Raw genomic sequence first — 21,124 nt, 5'->3', positions numbered from 1 at the left:
CCCTGCGGAATAATACCCTTCCTTCTGCCATCAGTTGCTTCAGGTGTCTTGTAAAAATATACACTTTCCCTGAGTCATAAGACTGAACCCTGCTTTATATGATTTCCCTGAATCTGTTTTATTATACACACACATCTGTATTTTTGTCATAAAGGGATATTGTTTTTACCCTGTACACAGTGTACACTGCCTAAGAGTTTTAAGCATTAAGCGATTAAGATAGGCATGTAAATAAAATACATAAAACAAAGCAGAGCCCAGTCAAGAGCTAATACTGGTATTTGTAAGCCGGTCAGAATTACTCCAAAGCATGTATGGAGCAGATCAAGGATGGGGCCGATCTGGCCCAACCAAATTCAGCTGTCAATGACCTGGTCCACATGCAAAATAGTATGGGATTGGATCCCACCTTTCCACCGCTGACATCAACCAAGAGACACTTCACCTCTGACCTCGAGGTGTAACATCCAAAACACATAGATGGTGCGACCAATTCCAGGATTTTATCTAGTAAACCGGGGTCAGCAACCTGTGGCCCTCCAGATGTTGTTGGACTCCCAATTCCTACTTTTCAAAGTGCCCCACAATGCATTTGCAAGGAAATGTTCCTTCATTGGGCTAGCTCCTGTGCTCTGGGGGTCCCTGCCTACTGACATGGGGCAAGCACTCACACTTTATTGTTGTAGACACTAGCTGAACACTTTCCTGTTTGGGCAAGCCATTTGCTTTTAAGTGGTTTGTGGGTTTTAGTTCTGTTCAGGGGCTGCGGCACAGTGGTAGACCAGCTACTATGCATGCAGAAAGTCAATGTGAGCTAAACAGACCAACTGCCTGGCTCGGTATAATGCAGCTTCCTTTGCCCCAGCTGTAATTTTATTTTGCATGCCACTTGGAGAGCTTATTGGTTGAGCAGTTTGTAAAAATTTCTCAAATAATAAATAAAATCTCAACCTTGCAAATATCTCCCCCTGGACACCCACCAAGGCTTGGAAGAGACTATAAGCTCCTTGTCACAGGAGGCTTGTGACATTATTCTGTGAAGTGCAATGTACACAAGTGCCACTAGATAAAATACCATAATATACACACGCTACCTCACGCAATGTATCTGCGGCTCTATAAACCTAAGTCCGTGAAGCTGGAAGTTTACTCAGCGCAGGCCGAGCAATATAATTTGGTTGCTATGCCAACCTGCAGCTTTACCGTACCCTATTAAAGAGAATGATAGATTCTTACAGGTCTTCATGCAAAACACAAGGCCATAAAATCAGAACCTGCGAGATCCCGCTTTCTCGCCCGCTGTGGACAGTTTGCTGTTCCAGCAACCGCAGCTGCCCCTCCAACATCGGCCTTCATTAAATTCCTTGGATTTTGGAAATGCAAACAAAACTTGGGGGTCACGTGTCTTACTTGGCTTTGTTTAAACTTATCTACTTTGTTGTTTTTCCCTTTAAAAATAAAGAGTGAAACAATTGGTGTGCATGAAGCAGCCAAGCACCTGGAAGCATCTGAAGGCCAAAGCAGGAAGCTGGCTATTAAGTAGACACAGAAGGGCATCAAGAAGGCAGCTGAAAGTAGAATGAATTGGTTGATCTCTTTACAAAGTAAATTCAAGCTTCCCATTTTTCCTTTGCAAAAATAAACCTGGGGAGCAGGAACACTAGTTCGGAGGCAGGAGGCCATCTCAGTAGTCGTGCCCTCCGTGTGGAATGCCTTCCCTTCAGATATCAAGGAGATAAAGAATTTAGAAGACATCTGAAGACAGCCCTATATCAGGAGTTTTTATTATGTTTTTTAGATATGCTGTAAGCCACACAGAGTGGCTGGGGAAACCCAGCCGGATGGGCAGGGTATAAATAATAAAATTATTATTATTATAGTTCAGACTCTGGCCCACTGGTTGCTTTATAGCGTTTGAGCTTAAGAAGAGCTTGCTGGATCAGGTCAATAGCCCACCTAGTCCAGCATCCAATTCCAGTACCACCCAAATGCCTGTGGGAAACTTGCAAGCAGGACCTGAGCTCAAGAGCATTCTGCCTTCCTGTGCCAACCAGGGAGGACAAATAAGATTCTTAAGGGGCTGTAAACCCCCACTGGAAAGAACAGGAGTTCCGTACTGGCCCTTTATTCTCTACCATGAGTCTAGCATCGCATTTGCAGTCTCTTTTTAAAAGGCAAAGCATTCTCCCCAGACTATGAACAAAAGAGTCCTTCTCGGTGCCCTCTTTGCTTCACAAATCATTCACCAAAATGTTTCTCCAGCCTCTTGAGTTCACCCCCTCCATATTCTGCACAGAAGATCAATCAAGTAGTGAGGTGCAGATCTTAGCTTACAATTCTATGCAAGCAAGAACAGAATTTAATATGTGGGAAATTTCTCAACCTTTTGTTTTTGAAAGCAGGTGGGTAAAACCTTGGGAAATCCTCAACAGCAGAGACACACTCAGGAGGAGTGGCTCACAGCAACAGGTCCCTAGCGGCGGCAGAACTGTCTTACTTGCTGCAAAGAGAAGCGGCAAGATCAGGCTGCATGGATGTACCAGCAGGAACGTCAGGCTGGCAAAAGAGCAAATGAACATTTTCTTATTTCTGCGTCCTACAGGTTGCAGAATCCATTTTTCTTTGTGTGAACTTCTGATGGGGGTAGAGCCAGACCATATACGTACAGCACTGATCGTGCCGCTTCTCTTTGCAGCAAGTAAGACAGTTCTGCCGCCGCTTCTTGAAATAACTTCCTATTTTCTCCTAATCCAGATTTCAAGTGGGTTGAATATCTAGCAATATCAGAAGCTTTACAACCAAGTCAGACCAACGGTCCATTTATCTCAGTAATGCTGACACCGAATGGCAGCAGCTCTCTGGGATTTCAAGAAGGGAGTCTTTCCCAGCCCTACCGGGAGGCACCAAGAACTGCCTTTTGAAGTGAGAACTTTTGCAGAACGTGCTCTAACACTAACCTACAACCCTCCAGTCATAACTTGACCCAGGCAGTCCAACAAACTTTAATTATCACACATGAAAAATACACACACACACACCCTGTTCCTGTAGCATGTAACTGCATTTCAAGAATTAGTTAAGACTCTATGTTAGAGGCGCTCAGCTGCATTGGTTATGGGATGCTATTCCTGGATGTTGATGCTCTCACCTTGGAGAGGCAAGTTTCATGTTGACAGCCTTCTGACCGGTTGGCCTTTCGTCCCAGCCCTATGATTTATTTATAAAGCTATTTATATACTGACAACTCAAAATATATCAAGTCAATGTACAACAATATATACACGTATAATAAAACCCAACACACCATAAAACCAGTATAAAATAATTGTTTGAATGACGGGCTAATCTAGAAAGTTTAAGCAGCTGCATAGGCTTGCTTGCCTTCAAACCGGTGTTCAAGAGATGCCCAAATGTAAATAGGTACCTGCCATGTCGATAAGGCGAAATGATCACAGCACATTCACCGAAGGAATGTCTCTGCCCACTGGAAGTGGCCCCCACCCTGGCCACTCAGATCTGCAAAAGAGGACTCACTGATGGGTTTATCCATATATCCGTTCTCATCTCTGCTAGGTGACTGAAACTCACACAGTCTGTATAGTCTGTGTGTGTGTGTGTGTGTGTGTGTGTGTGTGTATACACAGACTATACAGACTGTGTGAGTTTCAGTCACCTAGCAGAGATGAGAACGCATTTTACCTCAGGACTCTCTCTTCAGAACTGACAGTTAAGAACAGTTAGGAATAACAGTTACCAAGTAAGCTCTCTCCACTGAGTCAGGAGATTGACAGAAAGGGAGGGATGAAAATGCTAACACTAACCACATCTAATATATGAGGGAACAGCCCTATGGCTGTTTGTAGCAGGGCCTTCTCTGTGGTGGCATAAAGTTTCTGGAACTCCCTCCCTAAGAAACTCTGTGTCCTTTACTCGTACCTACGTTTCTGAAGCACATCATACAGTTAGCTTCAACACGTACCATACAGTACTGACGGGACAGATTTATGTTGTAATCGGATTCCTCCATTAATGCTAGTCCTTGGTGATTTTTAAATTGTGCTGACACTTGGTTTCTTTTATTGCCCTATGGTTGTTTTTAGTAATTTTGGTGGAACAGCCTTGAGCAAGTTTTTAGAAAGGCAGGCCGAAAAGTTTAAATATAGAAAAGTTGTGCATGCTGCTAATGCCACCGGGTCATCATCCACCCAGCACATCTTTGACAGAACCAAGCCACATTATTCTGCTCCCTTCAGATTACCGTGTTCATGTCCAAAGTTTCATCAATCATATTCTGGAAATTGGAGAAGTCAGACAACAGCTCCCTCAGAGGTCCTATGAACACTGCTTGTACTAATGTTTTGCTGTCTTCTAAAAAAAGGAAAAACACAAACATGTATCATAATCACCATCAATTTATTCCTTGCCTTGCAAACTACCATCTTAAGGCAATCTACATAGAAGATAATTACCGTATTTTTCGCTCCATAAGACGCATTTTTCCTCCTAAAAAGTAAGGTGAAATGTCTGTGTGTCTTATGGAGTGAATGCATGGACCCTGGAGCAGAATTGCCTAGGGGCCAAAAGCAGATCGTGCTCTTTTTTTTACAAAGAGAGAAGGAGGTGTTGAAAGGAAGCCGCCGAACAGCTGTTCAGCAAGTGATCGGGAGAGAGATAAGGCTCCCTTTCCAGCCCCAGCCCCTTGCCCAGGCCTCCACTGTTGAATGCAGAGGGAGGCTGTTTGTTCCCCCAGCGACATGTGACTGGCTGATTAGATTATCTGTCTGTAAACTGTAGAAATGGCTGTAGGACTAGAAGCTGCAGAACTGTGAGTTGAACCCCATAAAAACGGGGCTTTTCCTCTTTGAAAAAGAAGCTGCACCACTATCAGCTGATCCTCAAAAAACAGGGCTTTTCCCTTTGCAAAAAAAGCTATACCACTTTCAGCTGATCCTAAAAAAAACAGGGCTTTTCCCTTTGCAAAAAAAGCTGTACCACTTTCAGCTGATCCTCAAAAAAGCAGGGCTTTTCCCTTTGCAAAAAAAGCTGCATCACTTTCAGCTGATCCTCAAAAAAACAGGGCTTTTCCCTTTGCAAAAAAAGCTGCACCACTTTGAGCTGATCCTCAAAAAAAAAAACAGGGCTTTCCCCCTTTCCTCTAAAAACTAGGTGCATCTTATGTTCAGGTGTGTCTTATGGCGCAAAAATACGGTAAAAACAGTTCAGAACAACAAATATGTTTAAAGCAAGAATTGCTCTATAAAGAACAATACAGAAGCCAATTTTCAGGGGAAGGTGACAAACACTGCAGAGACAATTTTAATTTTTTTTAAGACAACAGGCACAATGTATTCCTCAGACTGCCAAATTAAAGAGGGTTTTTAATATATATTTCAGACATTCCATTTCATTTTCTTAGCTACTGGCACATTCAAATCAGAAAAGTACATCTGCAGAGGTCAGCATAGTCAATCCTTTTTCTTCTCTTAATGAGCAAGGCATTTCTCATAAGTTCACCATTTTGCTTTTTTTTAAAAAAAATCCAGCCTTCTACTTTAAATTGCCCCGAGAAGATACACTTATTAATATTGAAACCAGGAGTTGTGGGGTGGGGAGAGAGGTGGAAACAGCCTGGTTGTTCTGCTAAGCCTCTGCCCTCCTGAGTATTTTGGACTATGATTCCCATCAACCACCAACCAGCTCTGGAGGGCACTGGCTTGGCAAATGCTGCTCTAAATTTTTTTTTAACTGGAGCAAATATTAGCCACGCACTTCACAAATTAGTCCTGCAAAAGCAACACTTCCTATGTGAAAAAGGAAGGAAAGAATGTGTTGTCTTTTTTTCTTTTCTTTTTTTGCCAAGGCTTCTCAGCACGTAAACTAACTGTTTTTAATTGGCAGTGTTTTTTTCTGGCCCTAGAGCTGGTTTTATAGCTTTTACAGCTGGTTTTATACTGAGCTTTTATTGCCTCTACTGTTTTTCTTACTTTGTGCTTGATGGCTTTATGCCTCCCCTTTTATGACAGCACCTGGGAGTTGTGGGCTGCAGCCCTGGGCGGCAGGAATCTGATCTCAGGCCCACTCAACAAGCAGAATCTTCTGCTCGTTTTCTTCTGCTTGCGTTAGAAAAGTAGAAGAATGAGATTGGGGGCAATTTCCACCTCTAGCGCTCCTAGCCTAGTTGGGCAGCCCACACACAAACCCTGCAGCCCAAGCTCTGAAAGGAAGGAGAGGCTTCGGCCCTCTAGGTATTGGTGGAACTACAACTCCCATTATCCCAGCAAGCACAGCCAGGGACAGTGGGAGTTGCAGGTTGGCAATATCTGGAGGGCTAAAGCCACCCCACCCTTGTCCCAATGGAATCCATATTACGAAGCAAGCAACTGTGTTCAAGTCCTCTTGCCGGCTTAAGAAAATGGCGATTCCAGATCTAGCACAACAGGGAGGAAGAATGCATCACCGTCAACTTTGTCCAGTGCTTCTATCACATTCGGTATCTGATTAACAGCCTGGTATATTTTGTAACAGTCCTGGAGTGTGGCTTTCTTGGGGAATTTTTTCGCTATCCGGTTGAAGTCCGGAAAGCGACGGAGCACTTCTTCTTGAAGAGACTGCCTCAGCTCTGCATCTTCCACAAAGGCCTCCACCAAGTTTAGCCTGAGGGTGGGACAAGATGAAACAAAAAGAGACCAAATAATCAGTTCGTGCACACAGGGCTTTGGTAGCCTCTGGAGGCAACTACAATCGCTCTCTGTTCCCACACTCCCTCTTTTATTTATTAATGGAATCACAGAAGATTCAGCTTGCACCAACGGCCCACTCCCCAACGGTGACTGAAAATCATAGTGAGAAGAGGCAAACAACTGAAAATCTTGACAGCTTGAAGCCAGTCACTTGGCAGTTTGCTTCGCTGTCATCAATAATGTTCATGATAAATGTCTGGTCAAGGTTTCAGATTTCAACGAGAATTAAATGGGAATGGGAAACTGTTATCTTTAAAAAGTTCAGCAACACCCTCCCTTGAAGCAGAACACTAAATTATTAATTAATTTAATAATAGTAATGATAGTAATAATAATAATATTTATTATTTATACCCTGCCCATTTGGCTGTGTTTCCCCAGCCACTCTGGGGGGCTCCCAACAGAGGACTAAAAACAGAATAAAACTTCAAACATTAAAAACTTCATCATCAACACCATGACATTTATATCCCACCTTTCTTCCAAGAAGCTCAAGGTGGTGTACATGGTTCTCCCACCTTCATTTTATCCTCTCAACAATCCTGTGAGGTAGGCTAGGCCTAGGGTGCTCAAAGCATGCCAACACACACACACACACTAATGCTTAAAAGACGAATCTTTAAAACAGAGATGGAAAGCAAGTGTCCAGCAGCCATGACTTTGCATTCCATTTTTATGGACAAGCCATGGACCACCCAAATGAAGCAGCGTGGACCACTGGTGGCTCAAAGTGGCCCATAGGACCTTTGTATGCAGCCTATACGGCACTCTCTCCTTCCCCTAAGGAAAAACATACAAGGAGAAGCCACAACAGCATCTACCCCCTTCCCCGACTAAGCTTCATTCTTTGGGGGCCAAACATTGACATGTATGTCCCAACGTGCTTCTCTACAGAGAAACAAGATATTGCACTCTTGGCCCCACCTAGTCCGTTCAAAAGACAAAATTGCTCCCCATCCTCATCACAAAGCAAATCCCGATAGTGGGGACAGGAGGGGATGCAGGCTCACTAGCAGAAAGGCAGTCTGAAGTTCCAAATACTGTAAGCTAAATAAGCTTACCAGCTTTGTCTTTTAATTAGTACTTCCATCCACCACAAACAAGTACCACTAAGACAATCAACTTTCTCTGCTTTTTTAAAATTTTTACAGAAGGCTTCTCAAGAGCAACACAGCCAGCAAGGGGGTGACGGTACATGTGCAGGAGGAGAGATTGGAGAACGTTTCTGTTTTTCAGTTCAGGTGCCAAAATGCCACCTCCAGAGAAACGCCTGGAGTCCAAGTATAAGTCCCATCCTCCTCCATTAAATCCAAAGCGGGGGTCAGAAAGAATGAATTCTGGAGAACATTACCCCCTTAATTCTCTTTTCTTCCCATTTTTTTTTCATTGTTGAGGCTATATGGAAAAAAACCCCACTTTTTAAAAGGGTCATAAAGCAAGGAGACTTTCCCACAGTTGTATGACAAATGAGGCCTGCAAGTAGTGGGTTTTATTTTCTCCAAAACTTAATGCACCATCTGAAAGATTATTTTTCTTCTACTCTTGCAATAATTCCATGGTGTTAGAATTCTATCTCTTTCTGCTTCTGCAGCCAAGCAGAGCGCTCAGGATATTTTTATTGCTTCTTTCTCCATAAAGAAGACGATCCCTTATCTTCCTACACTCCAGCATTATTGTACTAGGAAGAACAAATTAATGCAAGCTTTGATAGCCGTCAAAGCACAGAGGGCTGAGATCTGCCATCAGTTCAACGCACAGCTGACTTGTTAATTTATGCTCACATATAAACAGGCAGGCTAACTCTCCGTTAAATGCTTCTGGAATTAAGTAGAAACTCTTCAGTGACATCTTGCTAAAAGCCTCGCTAGCATGACCAGCATTACGCTTTTCTTCTTCGTAGACACAACTGTGGCTCTGGGGGAAATTAGGTTAGATATCAGAAGCTCCCTGGAAAAGACCCTGATGTTGGGAAAGATGGAGGGCACAAGGAGAAGGGGACGACAGAGGATGAGATGGTTGGACAGTGTTCTCGAAGCTACTAACATGAGTTTGGCCAAACTGCGGGAGGCAGTGAAGGATAGGCGTGCCTGGCGTGCTCTGGTCCATGGGGTCACGAAGAGTCGGACACGACTGAACGACTGAACAACAACATCAGAAGCTGGTGGAGCCAGGGGCAAATCTGGTCCTGACAAATGTAGGCTATCTGCCAGTTTCCAAGTAGCTCATCACCACCCCTTATGCCCTATGCTTCCAGGAAGTTTGGAGATGAAAGGGAGGAGGGAGAAAGGAATGTCAGAAATGAAGGCTCTGCCTTCCTTCCGTATCACTAGAAAGCAGATGGGTCACTTTACTTGCAAAGCAGTTTCTTGCTGAAAATAAGCCCAGAATAAAAAAGGGGAATAAAACGTATGAACCCAAATCAAGGGACACTGGCTAGACAGCAGCATTGCTGAGAACGAGGAAGACGGTCCAGGAGGTGATTGTGAATCACAACTAAATGTGGCACAAACATCATGATGGTGCTAAAAAAGGAAAATGACATTTCAGATTCATGAGCTGAAGCATCTTATTGCATGACTTATCCAGCAGTTGTTGAGCAACCGTCAGCTTTGGCTGAAGAAACTATAGGTACCATGCTCTTATGGAGAATTCAAGCTGTGGCACAAAGGGAAATAAGCAGGACTCCAAAATACAAGGAAGGAATGGGAGAATTTGCCTTAGTGGAATGAGGGTCTTTTAGAAGCAAATAAAATCTCAAAATGTGCAGCAAATAACCTGTCATGTTTGTTTGTTTGTTTGTTTGTTTGTTTGTCTGTCTGCATACAGACAATTTGTTTGTCTGTCTGCATACAGATGCCACCTTCAAGGGGTACTGGTTTTGGTGTGTGAATGACTGTTATATGTCTTAGTACCAAACAATGCTGCTCTGAAACGTGTTAATGCTGAACGTGACTACTGGAAGAAATTAACAAACAAGCAATACATGAAGTACTGTATGTTCAACGAAAACGCACCCATGCAAATATTATCAAATTTTACAATGAAGATTAGGCAAACCTGGTCTGCTTGCAGAGAACTGCTTAGCACTTCTAAATTTATTCTGCTTCCATGATCTGGCATTGGAAAGAAATGTAGAGGCAGGGTAAAGGAATTGGTAGACATTTCCATATTGTTTTATGCAACTATGATGAATAGGAAGCTTTTTATTTTTAAAAACAATTAACCACCAAGATCTGAAGAAGTTTGGATGCACACAAAAGCTCATACCAAGAACAAACTTAGTTGGTCTCTAAGGTGCTACTGGAAGGATTTACCACCAAGAGTATTTCATATAATAAATGAACAACACAAATTTCCTCCAATAGTTACTTTCAGCATTCAGATATCATCAACAACTTTTGTCACTTTCCCCCAGAAAAATGAACCCAAACCATGACACCAAGCAAGGCACACATTAAAGACAAGTTTTAAAAAAGAGTAAAAACAACCCAAAACACTCACGGATAAGAGATAAAATAGAGACATGATTTAGCACTAAGATATATAATACTCCTTAATGTGCACCAAAGCCAGGGTTTCATGTAATTCACACACCTCTCTCTTGCTCAAACTTCAAAGTCAAAGATCTCTTATAAGCCTCTCGTTCTGCAGTTCTTTGGGGCAGAGTGCTCCCCTTTTGTTATTACTAAATATCAGAACTGTAAGACCTGCATGAAGTTAGATGCTGAGGTATCAAGGTAAAGTGCGGACTACGTATCTTTTTCTAGTACTCAGCAGAATCCACCACTGCAATTTTGAGGCTTGCCAGAGAGGTAGCAGCGTGTTGCAGCAAACACAACAGGTAGTCCTGTAGCATTTTACAAAACATTTATCATGGCATAAGGCCCCCAAGCGGGAAAGTCGACTTCCTTCATTGCAAGTGCCATCCCCAGATGGCAGGGGCAGATAAGATACTCATTCACAGGAGAAGAGGAAGAAATTGCAAACACAGATTAAAAGGGTGGCAGTGGGTCTGTGGCACTTCTCTGCAAGTCACAAATATATGCAAGAGCAGAACAGAGGGGCCCATTCAAAAGAGCAGTTAATAGTTGGAGTGGGGTGGGGAAGGATCACAATAAGGTTCTGTTAACACCTACTGGGAAACCAGAGACCTGATTTAGTCCAAACTGAGCGCAACAGAATTTGCTGGTTCTGTAGTTTTATGCTAGAGCTTCCTGTGGAGTCTTTTTGTTGCAAGTACGGTGGTACCTCGGGTTAAGAACTTAATTCATTCTGGAGGTCCGTTCTTAACCTGAAACTGTTCTTAACCTGAAGCACCACTTTAGCTAATGGGACCTCCCGCTGCCGCTGCGCCGCCAGAACACGATTTCTGTTCTTATCCTGAAGCAAAGTTCTTAACCTGAAGCGTTATTTCTGGGTTAGCGGAGTCTGTAACCTGAAGCGTCTGTAACCTGAGGTACCACTGTATAGTAACTCTGAAGTCAGCTGCAGAATGCTCTGTAATGCATTGCAGCTTCCCAGGTGCCTGCTAATTTTTATGTCAGATTTGAGACCCAAGTCCTATTCTTAAACACTTACAAGTTATTAAACTGGTAATAAATATTTCCCCATGGCTATTATTTCACGCGAATCCTTTCTGCTAGAGCAGAGCAAATCTGCTGGATCTGCATTTATTTTTACATCCTGCTTCAGATTACCCAAAAGTTCATCTGTATTACTTTTCTGTCCCAGGGGCAGGTCAGGTCTGCTTCCTACCTAACAATTCTGCATTGGAGAGCTGAATATATATAAATATGTCTGGCTTATCTAGTCAGAATGATGCTGCCCTGAAGCTGTATGCAGAACAACTAAGGAATGTGGCAGTTTTCCTGTAAAACGTGTAGAGGTGCATAAATTTTCTCTTTGGTAATAATGCAAAATCGAGACCACTTAAAATGTGCCACCAGGGACATTAAAAAACCTATGTGAAGTGTTGGTTCTTTCTGTTATAAGTATAAACAGCATGTCTCCACTCAGATAATACTTTCCTCTCACGGTGCACACAGACTTTTGAACAGAATAAATTTTCAAGTTACGAGTCCTCAAAATTTATCTGGGATCTATAAGACTTCAAGCATAGCGACGCAAATGTAGCTTATATCCAGGTTGTATCCAGTGCTAGTCCTACTCAGAGTAGACCAACTGATGTTCACAGGCACGACTATTCTTTTTAATATGTCAACTCCTGAGTAGAACTTAGCTGGCTACAACGCTTTTAGCTCCTGCTCAGCCAATGTGGTCCTCAGTACCCCCTGAAAACAGTGTAAGCCACTAAAGATAGAAGCAGGTGGAAGAGCAGGGAAAGGGAGGGGAGAGGAATCTAGATCAACTCCAAATGGGGACCCAGCAGTGGTTCATGCCAACGCAGATGTACCAGAGATGCGCACGATTCCCCTTGCTGTAATTTTGCACCTCTGAACCTGCTATGGGCAGGGGGTGGTATGCATAATAATGCAGGGCTCTAGAGAAATTAACAAGGAAACTTGACAGACGGGGTTGGCATTCCTGAAAACACCAGGTATCTCAGATGCACAGGAGAATCCATGGCACTTGGGAGCATCGGATCAGGTTCAGCTGTCCCTGCTGCCTAATAAAATTCAGCAACAGATTACACTGCAGCCCACTTGATAGCCTTTAGAAGCGACTGCATGTTGGGAGACCCCTAGTTTCCAACAATTGCAGGGATGATGTGCTATAATAAGCATGTTGGCATGACTGTTCCCTGACCTTTATCTTGCCCCGCCAAGGTTTTGATGTGCCTGGGTCAGGGTTTTAATGATATCAGGTTCCCTTTTGGAGGGTGTCAGCTCCTTCAGTCACAACGTCTGCTTTGGATATCACGAGCCAGGGTTGAGATTGATCACCTCGGAGAATACATCTGGCATTTTGAGGATGGAGGACTACTGAAATTTATAACTCAACAGCACTGGTCGTACTTCTGCACGCTATCGTGTGACTTGATCTTTCTACTGGAAAGGGAAAGGCTATAGCTCATTGGTAAAGGACACACTTTGCATGCAAAATGTCTCTAGTTCACTTTCTGCTGGGCTGGTGTAGTGGTTAGAGTGTTAGACTAGTACCTGGGAGACCAGGGTTCAAATCCCCACTTGGTCATGAAGCACACTGAGTGACCGTGGGCCAGTCCCTGTCTCTCAGTCTTGCCTACTCTCACAGGGATGTTGTGGGGATTATGGTAAATGATGAGGGGGAGAACAATGTACTGCCACCTTGAGCTCTTTGGAAGAAAAGGTAGAATATAAATGCAATGAATGAATGAATGAATGGGCTTTTGAAAGAAGGCTACTTCTGGACGACTATTTTAAAATTGTCACGGTCACTGCCCTCTCACTTCACCTCTCTCCCTTGGCTCTGACTTTACGCAGCATTTCAGATGCACTCAGAACGCCTCCAAAGAGTGAATAAAAGAAAAAATCTGCTGTCAATTCTAACTCTTCCTCAGGACTGGAATTCAGGCAAGGTAAGTTCTGGTCTCCGAACCTGCGCTGCACTCTGGAAGGGCGCTGAAAGTCAGAATGTCTCCAAAGCACCTGCCAAAGGATTTTCTTTTGGTTGAAGGGGTCGTGGGAGGGAGAGAGATAGGATCACTGATGTTCCCAAATCCTGGCAGGCTACCAAGGCCATCCAAAATTAGTGGCCCATCTCTAAACTCTAGAGAATTCTAATAGTGTTTTATCTATAGCAGCAAGACAAGAGATCTCGCAAGCAACGTTCATACCTGTTATCTGATCACAGCCAGAATGACCACTACCAGTTTAAATGCCTTTTCAACGCTTATTTTGCTATGCTGGAACAATTCCACTCAGTCCCAGAACAATTTCATGTTGCTCAATCGATAATTCCTCACTTTGAGATTGGCCAGACCTTTACAGCATTAAAAGAGACTATAAAAATGTAACTCAACAGCATGAACCAGCCTTCCCCAACCTGGTGCCCTCCAGGTGTTTTGAACAACAACTCCCATCAGGGCTTTAACGGGTGCCATTTGAAATGCAGTGGCAGAGTCACCCTTAGAAAAATGAATGGAGCAGCATCAAACTAAACTGCACACTTTGGGTTAGTGGTAGAGAAACTACAAGTGTCCACTTCTTCCATGAGAAGACTAGGACTAGCTCAGACACCAAAGACCCAGAACATTCCCATGCCGTTTGGTGGGATTTCATTTCTTACATGTCAAACTCACCCACCAAATTGCTAAATTTGGCTTTCAGGGTGTATTTTCCAGCTTTTTTCTAAATCAAAAGTGCAGACAAATGGGGGGGGGAATGCCAACATAAAGTTGCGAAACACAGGAACAGTACGGAGGATGCATTTTCCAAGTAAACAGAAATGAAATAATTTTACAGGAACAGAATATTTTTTTTAATAAATCAAGTTTCCTAGCAGCAAAGGTGGCTCACACTTGTTGCTGAATGGAAGCCACCCCTTTAAATAACATGCCTAGCATTTAAACAAGCCCTTAAGACCTTTATACTCAACTGGGTATTGGGTAGGTTTCCCTGGAAGACATATGCAGATGCCTGGAAGCGACAGACATTAATTATGGTTCATTTCAAACCCCCCATCGTCGTATTAAGGTTTTTGACACTCGCTTGTTGAAAACATCCATAGTAAAGTGTTAACCACAGTGCTGACAGCACAGGAGGCAGGTGCTAACTCACAGCAGAAGCTTCCGAACGCCTCCTCCCAGACACCTGGACAGAGGAAAGGGGAGGAGGGGAATGAGCAAGCCCGGGAGGAAGATAGGCTCACTGGTATCTGCTAAACCGGGGTGGGGGACCTATGTCAGTTCGAGGGCCGCATTCCCCGCTGAGCAACCTTCCAAGGCCACATGCCAGAGGCAGCTGGAGCCAGAGGCGAAACTGTACATTTGTACAGTAGGCTGGTTTCTGCACACACACCCCTCTCTATGGGTGACATTTAACCAGGTTTTATTCACAGTAGACCCATTGAAATTAATTGACCTGGCTTAGTCACATACGTTCATTTCAACGGGTCTCCTCCTGAGTAAAGAGCAGTTGCATACCGCTCCATAGTTCTAATTTTGCAGGAGACAAGTTAGTGTTATGGGCCTTTCTTCTGATTAAGCTTCAACTGTGCTGCTATTCTGCCAAAACAGGAAAGGGGAAGGGAAAGAGAAGATCATACAACTGACCTGGTGTTCATTAACTTCCAAGGCACTTCGGGGGGCAAGACTGCCATTTCACATTCATTTTAAGTTGGTGAGTTTTAGCGACTGGGAGTGGGTGGTTAAGCGCCAGCTAGAAACTGCATCTGTATACTTAAAAACTTGCTGCTGCTGCTGGGAGCGCTGAAGTATCACTTGGCGGCCGTAATCCAACGTCAACGGATTTATGTCCCTCAGACTTTGGATCTGGGCACCACAGAGTTGAATTGCCTGAAGAAATTGGTCATTAGCCCACAACTGTGATTTTACGGATGAGAAGCAGAGACAGCTTTGTTCTCACAATTAGCGCACTGTATAAACAGAACGTAAATCAACAGAAAGCCATAGCTAAGATTACAATCAACAGCAGTTTGTGTGTGTGTGTGCATGTATCTATATATTATTATTATTATATATCTATATCTATATCTATATCTATATCTATATCTATATATCTATATCTATATCTATATCTATATCTATATCTATATCTATCTATATCTATATCTATATCTATATCTATATAGGTCCTTGTGGGAAAAGATTGCCTTTGCTTGACGTCCGAAAGCCACCAAACATAGGAAAGTGGGAAGCTACCCTTTGGCAAGCTACCTTGGCCAACCTAACGTAATGGCTGGCAGTATGTCAGGGATCCAGAATAGAGGGTCTCTCACCAGTCCTACCAGGAGATGCCGGGAAACAAACCTGGGAATTTCTGCATGCTAAACGGACAGTCTACTGCTGAGTTATGGAGCTTCCCTACAAGGAATGTTGATTCCCAAGGGAAGGAATGCCTTAACAGCAGTGCTATCTCAGAGAAGGCTCCAACCTACATTGCCACAAACACCTCTGCAGCTGCTCCTCAGAAGAACAAAGCCCACCAGACAGAAGCCTATGGACCAGGACTCATGTCTACCATGAACTCTGTAGTCTTAGGCAAGCAACATTCTGTCAATGCATCACATTAGGAAGGAGGAAGATAATGATATTACTGGTATTATTACTAATACTACTTATTAATGCAATTAATATTTCTTTTCTAAAAAGTTATATACCACTTATTTTTTTGTTTTTTTAAAAAAAATATTTATTAAATTTTATAAAAACAACCCATAAAAACAAACAAATACAAAACAATACAACCATAAGAAAAACAAAAACAAACCTACATTAGAAACAAAAAACTTATTACTATCACTCACTTCTATCCTTTACATTGTATCTTGGCTTCCTCTCATCTCCACTTCCTGCGTTCCTTGTCAATCATCTTTAGTAATTTCTTACCATCTTAAAAAATCTTATTTTGCTATAAAATAATCATTAATCTTATCTATTACCTTATATAAAAGTTATATACCACTTAATGCCAAAATAGGCTTATACAAATATAAAAATTGTTTCCCTAAGATGTGGACAGTGATGGGCACCTGCCGGTGGGGTCTGTATCACAGAGGGCTGAAGTGCAAGGGGAGATTCCCCCCCGCCTGATTTCGGGAAATTCCCCCCTTGCACCAAGCCCCACGGGACCCACAGTGTCAACTGTTCAGGAGGACCCCCCAATTCTCTGGAGATTTTTGGGGGGCTCCAGGAGAGGGGAGGGGAAGAGTTGCTCAGTTGGCAGAGCATGAGACTCTTACTTTCAGGGCCGTGGATTTGATCCCCACGTTGGACTAAAGATTCCTGCATTGCAAGGGTTGGACCAGATTACAATCATGGTCTCTTCCAACTCTACAATTCATATTCTAAATCATATGATCCACTGAAAGTGCTATTTTTTAGCTGGTAGCTGGTTTAATCTTCTCTTCTGTATTTTTTGGTATATTGTCTTAATGTAAACTTGTGGTTTTATTGTTAGCTGCCTTGGGTATTTCCTTCGGGAAAGCGTGATATAACTTTTTATAATAAATAAACATTACTACTGCTACTATAATAACCAGCATTTGGGGGGGGGGGGGTTACGTTAAGTAATTTATATACCACCGCAAGCACTTTGCTTGCTTTACAACCTTCACAACAGCCCCGAGAGAGAAGCTCCCTAAGTTTTTGCCCCACCCTAGCTGAGCAAGGATCTAGGCCCCCGTGCCAACGAACACCACGAAAAGGTTTTCATACAGGGTCCTGGTCTAAGTCAATCCTCCACAGGGAGTCTGTCAGGCTTTGTTGAACAGAACTCGATGTGTTTTCCCCTTGGGCTTTTGAAGACATTCATAGTTCTTCCCACACAAAGTCTTCTTATAAGCCCACATGCTGTCTGCTGAAGTCATTGGTCGCTGCTGACAAGCCTAAAGAAAGATATCTTCTGAGCAAGAGCTGCTTCTTTTTTAGGAGGATGGCACTACTACCACCCCAACTTCTATAGATCTGCAATGGAGAAGATTCTCACGGAGGGTTATCAATGCCTGGTAGCCATGATGTGGGATAGCACAGTTGGTGGAGCATGAAACTCTTGACCTCAGGGTTGTGGATTTGAGCCCCACCTTGGGCAAATAAGTCCTGCATTGCAGGGAGTTAGATGACCTGCGTGGTCCCTTCCAACTCTACAGTTCCACGATTCTCTGGTTAAGCTCTGCCTCCACAGTTGGAAACCACAGAAACAGAGGCTGCCCTTGTCCTCAGATCCTGCTTTGAGGGGTTTCCTGCAGGCATCTGGTTGGCGAATGAGAACAGGAGGCTGGACTGGATTGTCCATCCATCCAGCTCTTCTTATGTAGCAAACTTGAGATGGGTGCAGAACAGAGACGGTGAATGCTGCCTGGTTAAGGCTGTGCTGTCACCCACATGCACACAGAGTCTTTATGGATTTCTCTGCTGCAACCCTTTCCCACCTCTAAAAGCTGCTCCTGAATGCCCAGCAACCTCGCTAGGGTTGCATGCAGTGCACTGAGGTGTGCAATCACTGTGAAAACTGGGTGACACCTAAACCCACCCCAGACAGGCACATACTTGGAAGCACTTTCTACTTTGGCCACGCTGTGTCCTGGGACGGTATTGCTTGAAGCAGTTCTATTAGCAGTGTCTCTCAACCATGGGTCCCCGGTTGTTGATGGATTACAACTCCCATCATCCCAAGCTAGCAGGGCCAGTGGTCAGGGATGATGGGAGTCATAGTCCAACAGTAGCTGGGAACCCAAGATTGAGAAATACTGTGATAGCACAAGGATTTATGGCTATGCAAGGGAACCCCTCCTCAGGTGCCCACTGGGGGTTCCTCCAATCCTGCGGAGCAGATCTGGGCAGGGTGCAGGGAGAGGAGAGGGAGGTTTGGTTCAGCTGCATAGCCAGCGGCCCTTGTGATGAAAAAACTACTTTGTTGGTGCTGCCCCTGGCTATTCTTTCCATGTCTATTCATTATCCAGCTTCTTCCCTTTCAGAACTAAAGGACTAAAACTTAAAAATTGTACAGCACAGTATTAAAGCCAGAAGATACTGGTGCCAAACTATTCAATGTATTGGATTCATTCAGCCTGAGAGTCCACTTTAATCATACAAATCCATTAAGCCTATCCTAGTTAAATTCAGATAGTCCATTAACATACACTATAAATCAGCCTTCCAGACCTTCACCAGACAAACTGTGACAGGTATTTTTGGAGCTGTAAGACCGAGCTGAAACCCCTTTACAATGCAAGCACAGCAGGGGCACCGACTGTCATTTGCAATCCTCTTTTCCCTCTCTGTTGACCCACAAGTGAATCACACAGCCCTGAGCTGAATTGGGAGCTTTTGTTGTTTGCAAGATCAAGGATGCAAATCAACATTACTTCTTTAAAAGGTCAGATGCTCAGCTTTAGCTGCACTCTGCTTCCCCAGATTTCATGACCAACATAATACGTAATTTCATGACCAAGTCTGGTGCCATGAAGCAAAATCATCATTTTAATGGCTTAAGACAAACAGAATCGGAAGTATGAAAGCAACAGCTAATACAAACGTTAAGATAAAACAAGGAAATGGCATGCCTAGCACAGTATTGGTGTTTCGCTGTAACAGAAGCAGCAGAAAACTCATGACTCAAGACTAAATTAGCTGCACTTGGTTCCCACTGATTTCAATGGCTCTTAAGTCCAACTAATTGAAGCCCAATTCCTCTTATTATAAACAAACTCATGGCTTGCAGCAGAGAAAACCTATTAAGGGTGGTTCCAAACACTACAACTACCAGCTTTACCAGAATTCCCTGGACTACAGTATATTCTGGCGTATAAGACTACTTTTTAATCCAGGAAAATCTTCTCAAAAGTCGGGGGTCGTCTTATACGCCGGGTGGAAAATCTGTGGTTGAGTATATCTCAAACTCTATATTTTAACTGGAAAAGTTGGGGGTCGTCTTATACGCCCAGTCGTCTTATACGCCGCAATATACGGTAGTTTCCTTCCAGCTACTGAAAAGCAACCCTGCCTTTTTGGAGCAATCTAAACAATCATCCTCCGAAAGGCAAACAACTCGCTTAAACACCAACAAAAATTGTAATCCAAAATTGTAGGAAAGTAGTGGTGCGTTTTGTAATCTAGGCAGTTCCAAGCATCAGCGCTGAAGGAGAGAATATTTACCTTTCCTCTATTTTGTTCCTGTCCACTAGGGGCTGTTTGATCCACTGGTTCACCAACCTCTGTCCTTGGGCCGTTCTGCACTTATTTAACAGGCCAGCCAAACAGTGCGTACCTTGAGCATTTTCTGAAGAACGCTGAGGGGAAATAACACATTGTGGTAGAAAGTCAATTTAAAAAAAAAAAAAAAAAACATTTGTGCAAAAGTGAGTGAAAGCTCTCTAAAAGCAAAATAGTGACAAGTGAGAAGATGTATGTGTTTTGCATTTTAGTACTTTTCTTCTGAATTAAAGGGAGGTGCTCCATAGTGGTTAGAGTGTTGGACTATGACTTGGAAGGCCAGAGTTCAAATCCCCACTTGTTCATAGAGCTCACTAGGTCACTTTAGGCCAATCACTATCTCTCAACCTTGCAGGGTTATTTTGAGCATGGGATAGAGAGAGCCACGTATGAGAGTGTGAGCTCTTTGGAAGGCAGTGCTGGGAGAGCGCTCTGGGCTATCTGCAGCCACCACCACCCCCCCCCCCGCCCCCCGAGCATCCTCTGGTGAGCATAGCTCTGGAAAAGGCATCCCCTTCTTCTCCAGGGCGCTCCTGCGACATAAACCAACTTGATTTATGTGGGGTATAAATGTAATGATAAATAAAATTATTTCCTTTACGCTTGAATTAATTTGGCATGGTGCAACAGAGTTCAAGCCCATCCTTCCAGTAACAAAGGAGGCAGCTCATAGGGAAGACAAACTAGCTGAATTGAGAGATGAGGGGAGAAAAAAATGGGGGGGGGCGCGAGGGTCTTTCCCTTCTATGTGGATGCACACAAATGTACTAGATCTGTGAAGATGAGGAACCAGGCGCTTAGCTGTAGAGCAGTATCAGAGAGCAGCCCGTTTTTAAAAACAATAAAGCCATGTAGAGCTCCGAAATAAAATACCAGGCTTTACAGGGCTATATACCAAGATCAATAAAACTTTAAAACGTCCCTGGCTAGCTTCACAACATGGCTTATGTCTTTCCTTATGTCAAGGCAGATTCTGCCACGTTGTGTGGATTAAAGGTTTACTTCTCCAACGTTTTCCTTCCCAAATGCTGCCTGATCCATCGATACAACGCAAAATACATTCTCTTAAAGCTTTCGGCAAATATTTTATTTATCTAAGCTTTGCCAGCCTAATATGCTATGCAGGAGTGGGGAATACTAGCTGCAGGGTATCTGCATATATTTGCATGCACACACCTGTCAAAACAAGGGCTGCAACATGTAGTCTATCTAATCTATTAGATCAGGGATGAGGAAATAGTAGCCCTCCATGACTTACTGGACTATAACTCCTAGTGTCCCTGAGCCTTGACCCTGAGCCTCCTTTGAGATGTACGTGTGCCTTCTCTCTTCCAATTTATTGTTTTATTTGTATGCAGATTTTAATCAATTAAGACGCACAGTTTATTATGATTTATTTAATAAGTCGATTATATCCACTTAAGTCATGCTCAGAACAGACCAACTGGAATTGGTGGACATGACTAACCCAGGCAATTTGATTTTGAAGGAGGGGGCAATTCAAGAATGAGTTAGACCAAATTAATGGCAGTTTAAGCTTCTTCCACGTGAA

General features: G+C 43.4%; 1 protein-coding gene across 1 annotated transcript in view; it reads right to left on the bottom strand.

Annotated features, from left to right (window-relative positions):
• MSH2 (mutS homolog 2) overlaps positions 1–21,124 on the bottom strand; it is a 50,312-nt gene that overhangs the window by 17,729 nt on the left and 11,459 nt on the right. Inside the window, exons 6-8 of the mRNA XM_033145057.1 lie at positions 19,516–19,649; positions 6,458–6,654; positions 4,259–4,368 (exon numbers count right to left, since the gene is read on the bottom strand). Coding sequence (XP_033000948.1) covers positions 4,259–4,368; positions 6,458–6,654; positions 19,516–19,649 — 441 coding nt within the window. The remainder of the gene's footprint in view (positions 1–4,258; positions 4,369–6,457; positions 6,655–19,515; positions 19,650–21,124) is intronic.

Source organism: Lacerta agilis, chromosome 3 (genome assembly GCF_009819535.1).
Source record: "Lacerta agilis isolate rLacAgi1 chromosome 3, rLacAgi1.pri, whole genome shotgun sequence".
Lineage (NCBI taxonomy): Eukaryota > Metazoa > Chordata > Lepidosauria > Squamata > Lacertidae > Lacerta > Lacerta agilis.
This window is presented reverse-complemented; position numbering and strand designations above follow the sequence as displayed.